The sequence below is a fragment of the Pollachius pollachius genome (genome assembly GCF_949987615.1).
Source record: "Pollachius pollachius genome assembly, chromosome: 16".
Classification (NCBI taxonomy): domain Eukaryota; kingdom Metazoa; phylum Chordata; class Actinopteri; order Gadiformes; family Gadidae; genus Pollachius; species Pollachius pollachius.
The window spans coordinates 2,015,662-2,030,296 of NC_136949.1; the positions used below are offsets into that span (position 1 = coordinate 2,015,662).

General features: G+C 43.2%; 2 protein-coding genes across 3 annotated transcripts; both read right to left on the reverse strand.

Annotated features, from left to right (window-relative positions):
* Positions 1–762: 762 nt before the first annotated feature.
* On the reverse strand, positions 763–9,999 carry LOC307087934 (L-rhamnose-binding lectin SML-like). 2 transcript variants are annotated; one of them, XM_079753630.1, is made up of 9 exons: positions 9,959–9,999; positions 9,814–9,846; positions 9,649–9,693; positions 1,883–2,018; positions 1,540–1,646; positions 1,412–1,456; positions 1,163–1,301; positions 948–1,051; positions 763–848 (listed from the first exon to the last, which is right to left on the reverse strand). In XM_079753630.1, the coding sequence occupies exons 1-9, from the start codon at positions 9,987–9,989 to the stop codon at positions 838–840; spliced, it is 651 nt and encodes a 216-aa protein (XP_079609756.1). In that variant the 5' UTR covers positions 9,990–9,999; the 3' UTR covers positions 763–837. The 2 variants fall into 2 exon arrangements, with proteins under 2 accessions (XP_079609756.1, XP_079609755.1); XM_079753629.1 differs by having other exon boundaries at positions 9,814–9,959.
* Positions 10,000–10,944: 945 nt separating this feature from the next.
* On the reverse strand, positions 10,945–13,541 carry LOC307087937 (L-rhamnose-binding lectin SML-like). The gene is made up of 9 exons (XM_079753633.1): positions 13,487–13,541; positions 13,296–13,328; positions 13,116–13,160; positions 12,755–12,890; positions 12,415–12,518; positions 11,616–11,660; positions 11,367–11,505; positions 11,151–11,254; positions 10,945–11,052 (listed from the first exon to the last, which is right to left on the reverse strand). The coding sequence occupies exons 1-9, from the start codon at positions 13,515–13,517 to the stop codon at positions 11,042–11,044; spliced, it is 648 nt and encodes a 215-aa protein (XP_079609759.1). The 5' UTR covers positions 13,518–13,541; the 3' UTR covers positions 10,945–11,041.
* Positions 13,542–14,635: the final 1,094 nt, after the last annotated feature.

Sequence of the window (14,635 nt, forward strand, 5' to 3'; positions counted from 1 at the left end):
GTATGAACTCGTGGATGACCAGTCAGCATGAGGATCATAACCTTTGTGTTGTTCTTGGAGAGTGAGAGCAGCATAAGCGTTACGGTCGAATGTAAACAAGTTCAATGGAGGCCTTTGGTCTGTCAGGATCAATATGTCATCTGGGAACAACGCAGCAGTGAAGAGCCACAGTACTATTCCCTGTGCTGCCCATAAGGTCTTATCAAAGACCGAGACCATGTTACCATTGTTACAGTCTTTGTAAAAGAAAAATTACAACGTTTTATATGTTTTACCAGAAACTACAGAGGAATTCCCCTCCAGTTTATTCAGACATATTTTTATCTGATTGTTTCTACACCGCTGAGATCAATCTTTATGGACTCATAACGGTTTTAAGAGTTCTATGTTTTTCATTTTGAAGAGAATATTTGTTTGAAGGGATTTTCAAAGTGTATGGATCCAGTGTGTTGAATCAGTATCTCAGGGAAGGAAGAAGTCTGGCTATATACATGAGATTGTGCTGAAACCAAACAGTAGCAGGCTTTAATAATAAGGCTTTAATAATACAGCCTTGATAACCTCCGACCTCAGAAGGTCAACCTAGTCAACATAGAATGGTGTAAATGGTAGTTCTCACTGGTAGAAGATGAAGGCCTACTTGTATAGACTGATGTTCTTTGTTTCACAACACAAATGACTGCATCAGAGCATGAGTTTGAATGTTGTAATAGTCCTTTAATGCAAAAAGCAGAATGCAAGATCAAGATTCATTCATCAGGTGGAGATCTGGGGGGGGGGGGGGGGGGGCATGCGTCTCCATAAGTTGGTATTTGTAGTGTAGGCCTGCTGCTCTCCTCATTGGGGAACTGTAGGATTGGCAAGCTCAGTATGAAGAACAGGTTCTATTGTAGAAGGCTAAATACACATTGTAGGAAACATTGTATTTGTTTGTTTCCAAAACTTACATTCACAGGTATAAGCCAGTTCCATGTACTTGATGGTCCCATGACAGGGATCCTGAAACACTGAGTTCACAGCATTGACACTACAACGGCTTTTACCGTTACACCTGTGGAGACACGGTTGTTAATACCTCTCACCAATCTAGAAGTCACCCAGTGACAGCTCTTCATTAGCTATGAATGTACATCTTAACAGGGAGAGGAATCAGGCTCAGTACCTTTCAGCTACAACTTGGTTCGCAGTACGAGTAAAGCAGTCGATTTTATTGAATTGACTGTCAGGACGACCGTATATACAGGTGGTTCGGTCAGCACGCCCGTAGAACGCACCAATGAGCGCTATCGTCTGGCCAGCGTCTGGGTGGGGAGCAGACAGGAAGAGAACCTCACATGTGAACTCGCAGGTGAAGATGAAATATGAGTCTTGATTGCTGAGCACATCGTGATACATCGGTGATGAATCCTACCACAGAAGAGTTCCGCCGTGGAAAGCTCACAGGCGACGACATGAACTGCACATAAACTCTGGTTAGACATCACACTCACACACATGGAGGTCCAGTGTTTCAGTACTTCACTGAGTGACAGGACTCACATGCAGGGAGGCAGGTGTACGTGGTTTGGATGTATTTGTAGGTTCCACGGCAGGGGTCGGCACCGAAGATCGCTTTGTCCACTTCACAGACTTTCTTACCGTTACACCTTAACCAGGAACACACATCACTAATAAGACGAGAGATACAAATACCTGCAAGCAAACAACACTGTCTGGGCACCAAAGCACATTGTTCTCTACTCATCTTTAATGTCAATTTACTCATCTTAACTGAAACTAATTCTTGTGTTTGGGGATCACATTCCCCAAGAGAGTGAGGCGGCAGTACAACGTTACAGAGTGCCGCTGTAGGTTAGGGGAAGCCCTCAACACTGACAGGCACCTGTTTGCAAGGGCTTCCAAAGCGCCTGCTTGAGAGCATGCAGTGTTGGCCAACTGTGCTGGAGGTTTGCCTTCACTGCAGGTCTGGCTGTCAGTCCGTCCGTAGGCCACTGTGAGCACACTGACCACTCCTTGATCTGTGGGAAAGATCAGAGATTCCTTTTTTATTTTATTTATAATTTTGCTACTGTTAAGATTAGCAAATTAGGTAATAACGTTGAAAGTAGGCCAATTGACAAAACTTTGGGGGTCCGTTTTGGGGTCACTGGAGGAAGTTACAGAAATGTTCTCTTCTTTGCTGTGATGAGTAACTGAGTGCAGCTCAACAGAAGCCTTTTTAAAACGTATATTTTTTTATTTAATTGAATCCAATAAGCATAGCATGCTTTGCCAGTTGCTATAGATATGTAAAAGAGCCTCTGTTCACTCCAAGCTATTCCCTTAAGGAAGCCATAGAACAGTGGTCGGCAAATAGGGGCCCGCGGGCCAATTTTGGCCCGCCATCTATTCTGTCTGGCCCACGAGATGACGTTAATTTGATGTAAAAAAAAAAAAAAAAAAAGAATTAATTAATTTAAAAAAATATATTTTCAACCCCATATTTAAAAAAAAAAAAAAAAAAAAGGCATACAGCAATCCCATCAATTTCGAAACATTTATTGAGGTATAGATGATAGTCCTAAAGTGACAAAACAACAGGTGGAACATCTGTGTAGTTATCCATGTGCGTAATCTTGTGCAAAAAAACCCCAAAAGTGTCCCGTCTCCCTCCTCCAGTGGGCAAGGTAAAAAATAGTCTACGTTTCGTTAAATTAACAACATAACAAGGTCTGCTCAAATGTGAAATGGCCCAATTAAAATAAAACTTAAAGAAAGTGAAAGATGAATGCACATTGTCCGCGTGGGAGAAGGATCTGCGCTGCTCCTGAATAAAGACAGAAAAAAGGGAATTTACATTTAAATAAGATCAAACAATATAACTGGGCATTTTTTTTAGGCCTACTATTTAAAAAGGCCAGTAGGCTACTCACTTAATGGGAAAAGTGGCTCCTCCCTTCGGTCACAATTTTGTGGATGTCGGGCGACAGGGATGTCACTTTTATTCTCAAGCAGTTCTCCAAGCTTGCATTGGTCAGACGGTTCCTCTCGTGTGTCTTGATTGCATTCATTGACGAGAAGCTGGACTCACACGTGTAGGTAGATGGAAACATCGTCAGCAAGTAAAGGGCAAGTTTCTTGATACCCATGTACTCTTCTGAGCATCCGATCCAGAAATCCTCCACGGAATGCGCACTAAACGCATCACGGACGAGGGAGCTTGACTGGAAATCGATGAGCTCCAACTGAAGCGTTGCCTCGTCCAACGAGCTCATGGTTGTTTTGGCCAGTGAGGAGAATTCCTCGCTTCGCGTGGACAATGGGTCGCGGACAAAGCCAACAATTTCCCTTGGGACACAGTAGTCTCGGAACCGCGACTGAAAGTTGTCCCGTAGCTTGTCAAGGAATTCAGTCATAATTCCTGTCACTCGCCCCCCTGCCTGTGATTTTAATGTTGCAAAGTGCAAGAGCCTTCCACTTGCTAGATCAGACTGGAACAACTCCAGCTTCCTTGTAAACGAATCCATCTTCTCGATCAGGTCCACAATGGTTTTCCCTCTCCCTTGTAGTTGCAGGTTCAGCTGGTTAAGATGGCCAAAAATATCAGTTAAAAACGCGATGTTTGAGATGGACATTTCACCTTCTAGAAAGGCCAGGTGATCGTCTGAAGCACGCATCTTGCTCATTCGCAGGAAAGTTTTCACTTGATCTAGTAGCGCACAGAAGCGCTCCAGTGCCTTTCCTTTACTTAACCAGCGCACGTCATTGTGAAGTAGCAGATCTTCGTAGCAGGCCTCTGACTCAGCAACAAGTTGGCGAAAAAGACGGTGCTGTGTGCTTGATGCACCCCGGACAAAATTAATGACTCATCACTTTATCCATGACACTCTTCAGCTCGCCACTGAGTCTGGCGCACAGGACACTCTGGTGAATTAGGCAATGTAGTGCGTGCATTTGTGGTGCTATCTTCTTCAATCGGGCCACCAGACCTCTGTGGCAACCAACCATGGCAGGTGCACCGTCTGTCACGATGAGGTTTATTTTCTCAAATGGTAGTGCATGTTGTTTAATCAATTCCTCCACTTTGGCAAACATAACATCCCCAGTGGTGTTCCCTTCTAATGGAATTAGAGCCAACAACTCCTCCCTGAACTCCTTCCCATCAAAATACCGCACGTATATGCACATCTGACTGATATCAGTGTTGTCTGTACTCTCGTCAATGGCAACGGAAAAGTAGTTGGCCTGACTCAGGCCACTCATAATTGATCCGCGCACATCGTCAGATAGGCTCTCTATGCGTCGGGAAGCTGACCTCGCTGAGAGCGGCATTTGTTTCACTGAGGCAATCACTCCATCCATTGACTTATCTGTAGCCAGCTCCTCCAAAACAGCCACCATCACTTCCTTAAAAACCTCTGCGTCCGTAAATGGTTTGTTGTGACGGGTAAGAACCCATGCTGCTTTAAGGGACGCACTTGTAACCCTCTGCTGCTCGGTGAATGACCTGACAAGTATTTTGTTGCTGTGTGCATATCCAGCCTCCAATGCTTTAATTTTATTCGTTCGCACCTCTGTCCCAGGAGGATATGCGTTTTTGAACTGGCCATGTTTTGTCTCATGGTGTCTTCTGATGTTATATTCTTTGCAAACGGCAACAGCCTCGTTGCAAATGAGACATGTAGGCTTGGCATTACTAAATGCAGGCAGGATAAACGCATACCTCTGCTTCCATTCTTCTTTGTAGGTCCTGCATTCTGAATCAATTTTTCTTTTCAAGGCTTTCAACAACGACATTTTGCATCGATAACTAGCATAGCAATGTTCAGCTAATCATTTTTACACGTCATCTAAAAGAATATTTGTATACGGCAGGTTGCTAGGCAATCGCCTGTTTCATGAGCGACGACACGAGATGCAGCAGGCGGCATAAAAACAGCGAACATAAGCAAATAAACGTTTTAATGGAATTAAATTAAATGCGTTTTAAAAGTTAGATGATGTTTATTTTATTTTAATATAATAAAATAAATACTAATTTAAATAGTAGACCCCCCCCCCCCCCAAAAAAAAGCTATGGCCCGCGATGCCATTGTCTGAAAAAAAATTGGCCTGCGTCCAAACGTAATTGCCGACCCCTGCCATAGAATGTCATGCCTGCTCCAACTACCGAACCACAGGAGATGGTCCAGGGAATGTGAAATCCATTTTAGCAAATGGCTTTTGTTAGCAGAGGATAATCATGTACAATAATGTTCATTATTATCAACCAACCGATCATATTATCAAACAGTATAAAACAGACCCCAGGTCTCTGGCTCACTCCTAAGCGTCCTTGTATCCTAATGATTTCACTTTTTATAGTATTTATAGTATATTATCTTCAAAATCTAGTGATCCTTAATGCCCTTATTTATATGAAAGAGACCAGACGTCTCCATCTCTCTGTCAAGGCATTCTTTGACCCGGCACACCATAACCTTTCAAACAACTTATTGTATCTATGACCCCATGTCCATCAATGCAGTAACCTTGACAATGCTTTTCTTCTGCATTTTATTTTATTGGTTGCATTTAGGCTTTAAAACCATTTGAAAGCAGATATTTTTCATGATTAACTTGACAAAATGTGTATAAAAAGTTTAGCTTTGGAGCGGATTTTCGGGCGGAAGCAGAGTGAACATAGACTTCCGGTTTCCCCTGAAAAACCCGTCGGCTAGATGGTGCTATCATTTGTATGGTGCACCTCCCTGCTCGTTAGTCCGTCCCAAAGAAAAATAAATGTCCTCCCTTGGTCACTCGAAAATATATGTTTTTATTACAAGGACATCATCCAACAGCGGTATTAATGTGTCATGATAATTTTCTAAGACAAAATATATACATGAAAGCAGTGTTGGGCAAGTTACTTTAAGTTAGTAACTTAGTTACAGTTACTAGTTACTTCTTTCAAAAGTAACTCAGTTACTTTACGTTACTCGTTACTTTTAAGGTAACTAGTTACTAGGGAAAGTAACTTTTTTTTTTTCTGAATTATCTTAGAAATGTGTTAATGTGGCAAAGGACCTCCCTAACTGGATAGTTAGGGAGGCTGCCAGTCCTCTGGCTTGCTTACATGTAAGCCCTATCCTACCACAAGCGCAATGCGCCACCTAGTGACCTGAACGTGCCATAGCAGTGTAGTAGTGTGAGTGCAAATGAATGAAATATTTCCATTGTTTCCAACTGTTTCCAACCCTCTACAAATGCACACACCAATTTTTTGGGGTTTGATGTGGCATAGTGTTTGACAAAACAACTGTAAAATTTGATCATTGTACCCAGTATCACTACGATGAAGCAGTGGATCAACAAAACACAACATACAGTATGTTTTGAAATTTTTGATAGGCATATTTATTGTAGCCATTGAAACAGGCACAAAGTATAGTTTTGGCAGTGCAAAAATTAATCTGTGCCTCCGACCATTTAGCAACTGTAGGACTCAATAATAGTGCAAAACTGATACAATAGATGTTTACAATGTAAACACAGTGAGGTTTATCCGTTCTTTGTAACCTTAACTCAAAACAGCTAAACTCCACCAACTGGAGACCTCATCATCAATAATGATGGGCAAACTTAAAAGTATTTTCTGCCTCACAAAGAGAAAATAAATAAATAAAAAGTACTTTCAGCCTCACAAACATAGTTAATGTTTAACAAAAATAATATTTCCTCCACTCTGGCCATTTAGATAAATAAAACAACTGATGAAATCAATAATGGTGGATAAAGTGCTTTAGTAGTCTATGTTAGTATGTCTATGTCTATATCAGTCTTTGTCCATACATCTCCATCATTTGTTTAGCTGTGTCTGGGTTATAGACTGTGCAACAGGCTTTGTAAAATCAAGCTTTCGTTGTTTGGCTGGAGTGGCTTCTCCTTTAGCGTCGGCGGAGCTGACGTTAGCAGCAGCATCACCTGTGTTACCTTCAGGGTCTTTTTCAACTAGCTTGGTAGATGCGTGTTGTTTCTGAAGATGTTTCATCAGATTAGAATTGCTAGTTTTTGATGTGGCTAGAGTTTTCGAACCTCCACAAAGATGACAGGTCACCAAAATATTCCTTATGTCCTTTACCGTCAGAAAGGAAAAATAATGTGCATATTTCCATGAGAAATACAACGCCTTGACTGTCGTCGACTGCCGCCATTGTTTTAATTCATTTACTTGCGCGTCGCTGCGTCGCGTGACTCACGTCCGCTTCACGTCCACCACGGAAACTGTAGTCCTGGGTTATGCACGTGAAGTAACAAGTAACGAGCCTGTTTAAATCGCAGTAACGATTAACGCTTTACTGATTTTGACAAAGTAATTAGTTACAGTGCTCGTTACCGCAAAAGTAACGTAGTTACTGTAACGCGTTACTTAATAACGCGTTAGTCCCAACACTGCATGAAAGGAACCGTTGGAATGGATTTATTTCGGCGGAACTATAAACTTCCCTTGTGCACCACAAAAATATATCCTCCTAATCTGTCCCAAAAAAGAATAAATGTCATCTGTGGGTCCCTTCAAATATTTTATTAGAAAGAACATCATCAGTGACATAAAATGGTACTAAACAAAAAAGCTTAGACAACGCAAAGACTCTTATTCAAACACCATGTACGCAGCAGCGATTTGGATCACCAAACGTTGCGTGGAATTAAAGCTCCCATGGCATGCTACTTTATGGATGCTTATATATAGGTGTTAGTGGGCCCTTAATATAGTATTTGAAGACGTTCAAGAAATTCAGCCTTGGTGCAGAATTACAGCCACTGCGAGCCAGTCCCGCAATGAGCTTTCCACAAACATGCGGTTTTTTAGAGGCGGGTCAAGGTGGAGGTGGGGGTGTGGCCCTGAGCTTGCGGCCACGGTGCAATGCGCTAGTCAGTCCCTCCAGAAAAATGCTACGTTTTTTTGTGATTGTTGCGGCCAAAAATCCTTGATCCTTGATTGCACTGGGGCCGAGCCGCTGTGCCTCGCGGCGGTGGTGCCTCGCGGCGGTGGTGCCTCGCGGCGGTGGTGCCTCGGCAGCCAGCAGTGGGCAGCGGGCAGCGGGGCTCCGGCGGGAGACGATCGCGGGCAACAATCACTTTCTCCTCCATGTCGAAGTTCATATACTTAAGGTCAAAGCCAAAGTTCCTTTCCCCCAATTCCTTCTCAACCATGGCTGAGATAACCCCCGCTACGAGTCTCGTTGTGGAAATACCAGAGAGCTCGACGTGTTATTCGCCATAACACCAACAGCAGAACGGTTATCCAAATAACAAAGAAGTGTACAACGTGTGTATTCACACACACACACACACACATGTGGTGCTCGAGCGGTTGTCTCATTGTCTCATTGGCAGGCCGTGTTCTTTGGGCGGGCAGGGCAGAGAAAGGGGAGGTAACCTGGCCCCTTATGATGACATATGGGGCCAAATTCGAAATCGGAGCGTCTGAGCTTTCATTTTTCAAAGGCGGAGCAGGATACCTAGTGCTCGTTTTACACCTAATGCCATTTCTAGCTACTGGGGGACCGTAGGCAAGCTAGGAGAACTAATATTATTGTAAGAAAAATGTTGATGAAATTTTCATGCCATGCGAACTTCAACATACTAAACTTCATTTATTGACCGAAAATTACGAATCAAAATGCACATTTATCGGTATAATGTTATTCAAACACATTTTAATGGTGACTCCTTCTTAAAAGGTTTTAAGAAGAGTCACCATTTCCACCGAGAATAAAATGAATGTCGTGCATTATGTTTTGGCAGTGACATCATGCAGTTCCTAAAACAGTCGACAGGGGAACGAACGTTGTTCGTACGGGGCGACCTGTACAAACCACCTACTCTATCGTTTAGGTTGAATAAAACAATATAATTAAAATATATTTGTATTTCTACTGTGTTATTTAGTAATTGGTATTGCGAAATTTAAACAGCAAAAGATGAATCGGTAAAGACCAAAATAAGGGGAGGAGTGTGTGTGTGTGTGTGTGTGTGTGTGTGTGTGTGTGTTTGTACGTTTGTGTGTGTGTGTGTGTGTTTGTACGTTTGTGTGTGTTTGTACATTTGTGTGTGTGTGTGTGTTTTAGGGATCACTGCTCTGTAAATATTGGGTTTGATATCAGTACAAACTGATTAAGAAGTGGGTCATGTTCCAATCTCAGCTGCTGTTGAATCCTGTCCATCTCTTTTCATTTGGATATTTTTGGTTCTCGGTGGGTCGAGGTTCCGGCTGGAGCCAATTCTGACCCCTCTTTTCCAGTTCATTATATTCAGAGTCGATTCATACTCTTTCAGTCTTGAACCGGGGAGCACAGTCTCAAAGACTTGAATGAGGGCCCACATACCAAATCCCCAAAGCCTTTTAGTTTTGGACATGCCAACAACCTGTGGTGGACCAAACTGGGAGCTCATGTTTGACTGGCTGGTGGTTATCGTGCTTTGCATCAGTCACCAAGAAAGTAGGGCTGTCATTGAAGCGAACTACCTGGAAATCTCTGAATAAACATATCGGTATGTCAAGAGCATCCTGCTTTTCTGAGTATAGGCTAAACTGCACAGTGAGACGCTTCCCTTTGACCTCATGTTTGCATTTTATTCTTTCTGGCCCGGTCGTCCGATCCTTTCATTAACGGGTTTTCTTACCACAACTCAGTCGCTGCATCCGGTCATCACAAGTGATGACGCTCTCTGTGGAAATAGAGGATAAAGGTTTCAGAGAAGAGACACACACACACACACACACACACACACACACACACACACACACACACACACACACACACACACACACACACACACACACCTTACCTGCACTTGTAAGACAGCAGACTGCTGCTAAAACTAAAAAACAAACAATATCATTATCACGTGTAAAAAACATAATTTCTGAAAGCCAGAGAGTAAATGTAGTGGGGTCCCGGTTCCCAGAAGGTGACTCCATGACAGTACTTACCGAGCGCTGAGCGCAGGAGAGAGCTGAGCATGGTTCCAGAGGTGTTGGTGGGAGCTCAGCAGGGCTGCTAATGCTTCCCCCAAAGGGACACGGCTATTTATACAGAGAGGACTCAACAAGCCCCGCCCACACCCAGCGCCACGCCGGCAGGTGTGATGGTGCTCTCACCAGAGAGAGGTCAAGGAATGTCTCTGCCTAAATGGATTATATTTCCTATTGTTTAATATTGGGTTCTTATAGTATTAGCCATTAGTTAGTATGTATGAACCCGTGGATGACCAGTCAACATGAGGATCATAACCTTTGTGTTGTTCTTGGAGAGTGAGAGCAGCATTAGCGTTACGGTCGAATGCAAACAAGTTCAATGGAGGCCTTTGGTCTGTCAGGATCAATATGTCATCTGGGAACAACGCAGCAGTGAAGAGCCACAGTACTATTCCCTGTGCTGCCCATAAGGTCTTATCAAAGACCGAGACCATGTTACCATTTTTACAGTCTTTGTAAAAGAAAAATTACAACGTTTTATATGTTTTACCAGAAACTACAGAGGAATTCCCCTCCAGTTTATTCAGACATATTTTTATCTGATTGTTTCTACACCGCTGAGATCAATCTTTATGGACTCATAACGGTTTTAAGAGTTCCATGTTTTTCATTTTGAAGAGAATATTTGTTTGAAGGGATTTTCAAAGTGTATGGATCCAGTATGTTGGATCAGTATCTCAGAAGTCTAGCTATATAGTTGAGATCGTGCTGAAACCAAACAGTAGCAGGCTATAATAATAAGGCTTTAATAATAAGGCCTTGATAACCTCCGACCTCAGAAGGTCAACCTAGTCAACATAGAATGGTGTAAATGGTAGTTCTCACTGGTAGAAGATGAAGGCCTACTTGTATAGACTGATGTTCTTTGTTTCACAACACAAATGACTGCATCAGATCATGAGTTTGAATGTTGTAATAATCATTTAATGCAAAAAGCAGAATGCAAGATCAAGATTCATTCATCAGGTGGAGATCTGGGGGGGGGGGAGGCATGCGTCTCCAGATGTTGGTGTTTGTAGTGTAGGCCTGCTGCTCTCCTCAGAGGGGATCTGTAGGATTGGAAAGCTCAGTATTAAGAACAGGTTCTATTGTAGAAGGCTAAATCCACATTGTAGGAAAAAAAAAAATGTTTGTTTCCAAAACTTACATTCACAGGTATAAGCCAGTTCCATGTACTTGGTGGTGCCATAACAGGGATCCTGAAACACTGAGTTCACCGCATAGACACTACAACGGCTTTTACCGTTACACCTGTAGAGACACGGTTGTTAATACCTCTCACCAATCTGGAAGTCACCCAGTGACAGCTCTTTATTAGCTATGAATGTAAACTTTTAACATGGAGAGGAATCAGGCTCAGTACCTTTCAGCTACAATTCGGTTCGCAGTAGGATTAAAGCAAGTGATTTTATTGAATTGACCGTCAGGACGACCGTATATACAGGTGGTTCGGTCAGCACGCCCGTAGAACGCACCAACGAGCGCTATCGTCTGGCCGCCATCTGGGTGGGGGGCAGACAGGAAGAGAACCTCACATGTGAACTAGCAGGTGGAGATGAAATACGGGTCTTGATTGTTGAGCACATGGTGATACATCGGTGATGAATCCTACCACAGAAGAGTTCCACCTCCGACTCCTCACAGGCGACGACATGATCTGCACATGAACTCTGGTTAGACATCACACTCACACACATGGAGGTCCAGTGTTTCAGTACTTCACAGTCAAGTCAAGTTTATTTTTAGAGCCCTTTAAAACAACAGTTGACCAAAGTGCTGTACAAATCAGCTATCTAGTTATAAAAACACAAATAACTTAAAAACATTTAAAGCACATAACAGGACACCGACAATAATAAAACGTATGCAGAGTTAAATGCAAGAGAAAATAAATGAGTTTTTGTGAGTGCTTTCAAAATGGGCATTGAAGGTGCTAGCCTAACATGAAGAGGGAGTGTGTTCCTGAGTCTGGGGCCAACAACTGAAAGAGCCCCATCACCCCTGCTCTTTAGACTTGACGGAGGGATGGTGAGTAGTAATTTGGATAAGATGGATTCTTACCACAGAGTTAATTTGCTTGTCCAGTTTAAAATCTGCGCCTAAAATTGTACCAAGATTTCTAACAGAGTGCTTAGAATAAGGTTCCAGGGAGCCTAAGTCTATGCTAAATGTACAAGCTTTACTTGGCTTAAACACTATAACCTCTGTTTTATTTTCATTTAAATTTAAGAAATTGATGGAAATCCATGATTTGATGCCATCAAGACAGTCTAAAAGCCGTTGAACTGAGTTGGGATCTTTGAGTTTGAGGGGCATATCAATTTGGGGATGTTCTGCATAACAGCGGAAACAGATATTGTGTTTTCTTAGTATGGAACCTAAGGGTTCCACCACAGAGTGTCAGGACTCACTTGCAGGGAGGCAGGTGTACGTGGTTTGGATGTATTTGTAGGTGCCTGGGCAGGGGTCACTGAAGATTGCTTTGTCCACTTCACAGACCCTTCTGCCGTTACACCTTCACACGATGAGATCATAATGCACATCACTAATAGGACGGGAGCTACAAATACCTGCATGCAAACAACACTGTCTGGGAACCCAAACAACAAACACTATAATTACATTATCCATTATAACCGAATAATGGATCCATTATCCACTAGGGATCACATTCCCAAAGAGTGATGGTTTCGGTTCAACGTTACATAGTGCAGCTGTAGGTTAGGGGAAGCCCTCAACACTGATAGGCACCTGTTTGCAAGGGCTTCCAAAGCGCCTGCTTGAGAGCATGCAGTGTTGGCCAACTGTGCTGGAGGTCGGCCTTCACTGCAGGTCTGTCTGTCAGTCCGTCCGTAGGCCACTGTGAGCACACTGACCACTCCTTGATCTGTGGGAAAGATTAAAGATTAATTTATCAATCCATTTCATTTTTCAGTCACTTAGCAATTTTTTAGTTTGTTAGTTATTAGTTAATGGATAAGAATGTTTGAACACTTGCGGGTCCGTCTAGGAGTTTTCTGGAGTAAGTTACAGTGGCTCCAGATTCACAGAAGCCTTTTCTGAGCCTTAACTGCACAGTGAGACACTTTGATCTCATTTCGGGTTTTCTTACCACAACTCAGTCGCTGCATTCGGTCCTCACAAGTGATGACGCTCTCTGTGGAAATAGAGGATAAAGGGATAAAAGAGACACACACACAGAAACACACACACACACACACACACACACACACACACACACACACACACACACACACACACACACACACACACACACACACACACACCTTACCTGCATATGTAAGACAGCAGACTGCTGCCAACACTAAAAAAGAAACAACATCATTATCATCATCTGTAAAAACCCTTATTTTGCTTGTTTGATCCAACAGCAATAAATCAAATCTGTGCTGTTTCTGAAAGCCAGAGAGTGAATGTAGTGGGGTCCCGGTTCCCAGAAGGTGACTCCATGACAGTACTTACCGAGCGCTGAGCGCAGGAGAGAGCTGAGCATGGTTCCAGAGGTGTTGGTGGGAGCTCAGCAGGGCTGCTAATGCTTCCCCCAAAGGGACACGGCTATTTATACAGAGAGGACTCAACAAGCCCCGCCCACACCCAGTGCCACGCCGGCAGGTGTGGGCGGGGCCCTCGCTGTAGGACCTCCCACACAGAGGGGGCGCGAGGCCAAACAGAAATAAATACAAATCGTTACACTATACATATTTTTATGTTGCTGAAAACTTAACTTAGCTTAACTTGTATTGTATTGAAAATGTCCTTCATTCCTAATAAGACCAGCTTGGGCGTGGACAGTGCTGTTCTGAGTTCCACTCCGGCCCGCGTTGCTGATCCGTCCCTGATTTGGTCAATCCAGATGAAAGGAACCAAAAATGGTTCTTAATCCATATAATGAATGTTATCAATATATTCATACTAAGTTTATAATTGCCTGTGTATTGTAAAACCCACGCATTGAGCATTTTTATATATTAATCTGATACGATATGTGAATGTGTGTTTACTGTGATACCGCTCACCACTTGCTGGTAGAATGAGCTGTAATCAAGCTTGAGTACTGATTATGTTCTATTATTAACTATTATTGAACTCATTTGGCCGAGGGAGGGGCCCTTCTGCAGAACAAGGAAGCTAAGGTTTTGCTGTTCTGTTCTGCAGGACGGCCCCTCCCTCGGCCAATAGAGCTTTTTATCCAGAGAACAGCAGCTTCCCTTGTCCCGTGCGTGTATTCGTTGGCAGGCCAGTCTTGCCCTCTCCAATATGGCGGCGACGTTGACGTATCGCAGCAACAGGCGGAAGCCGTCAATGTGGCGTCTGTGTATATACATATGTGGCTGAATATATATATATATATATATATATATATATATATATATAAAGGGCTGAACAGGCCAGATATGTATATATGCCCTAGCCCCACAGAGGGCAAGAAAAAACACCCTTAATTAACAAGGAAGAAACCTAGATTAGGTACGCAGACTGGGGGGTCCCTCCTTCAGACTGGGGGGTCCCTCCTTCAGACTGGGGGGTCCCTCCTTCAGAGTGGGGGTCCCTCCTTCAGAGGGGGGGTCCCTCCTTCAGAGTGGGGGTCCCTCCTTCAGGATGGTTAGTGGT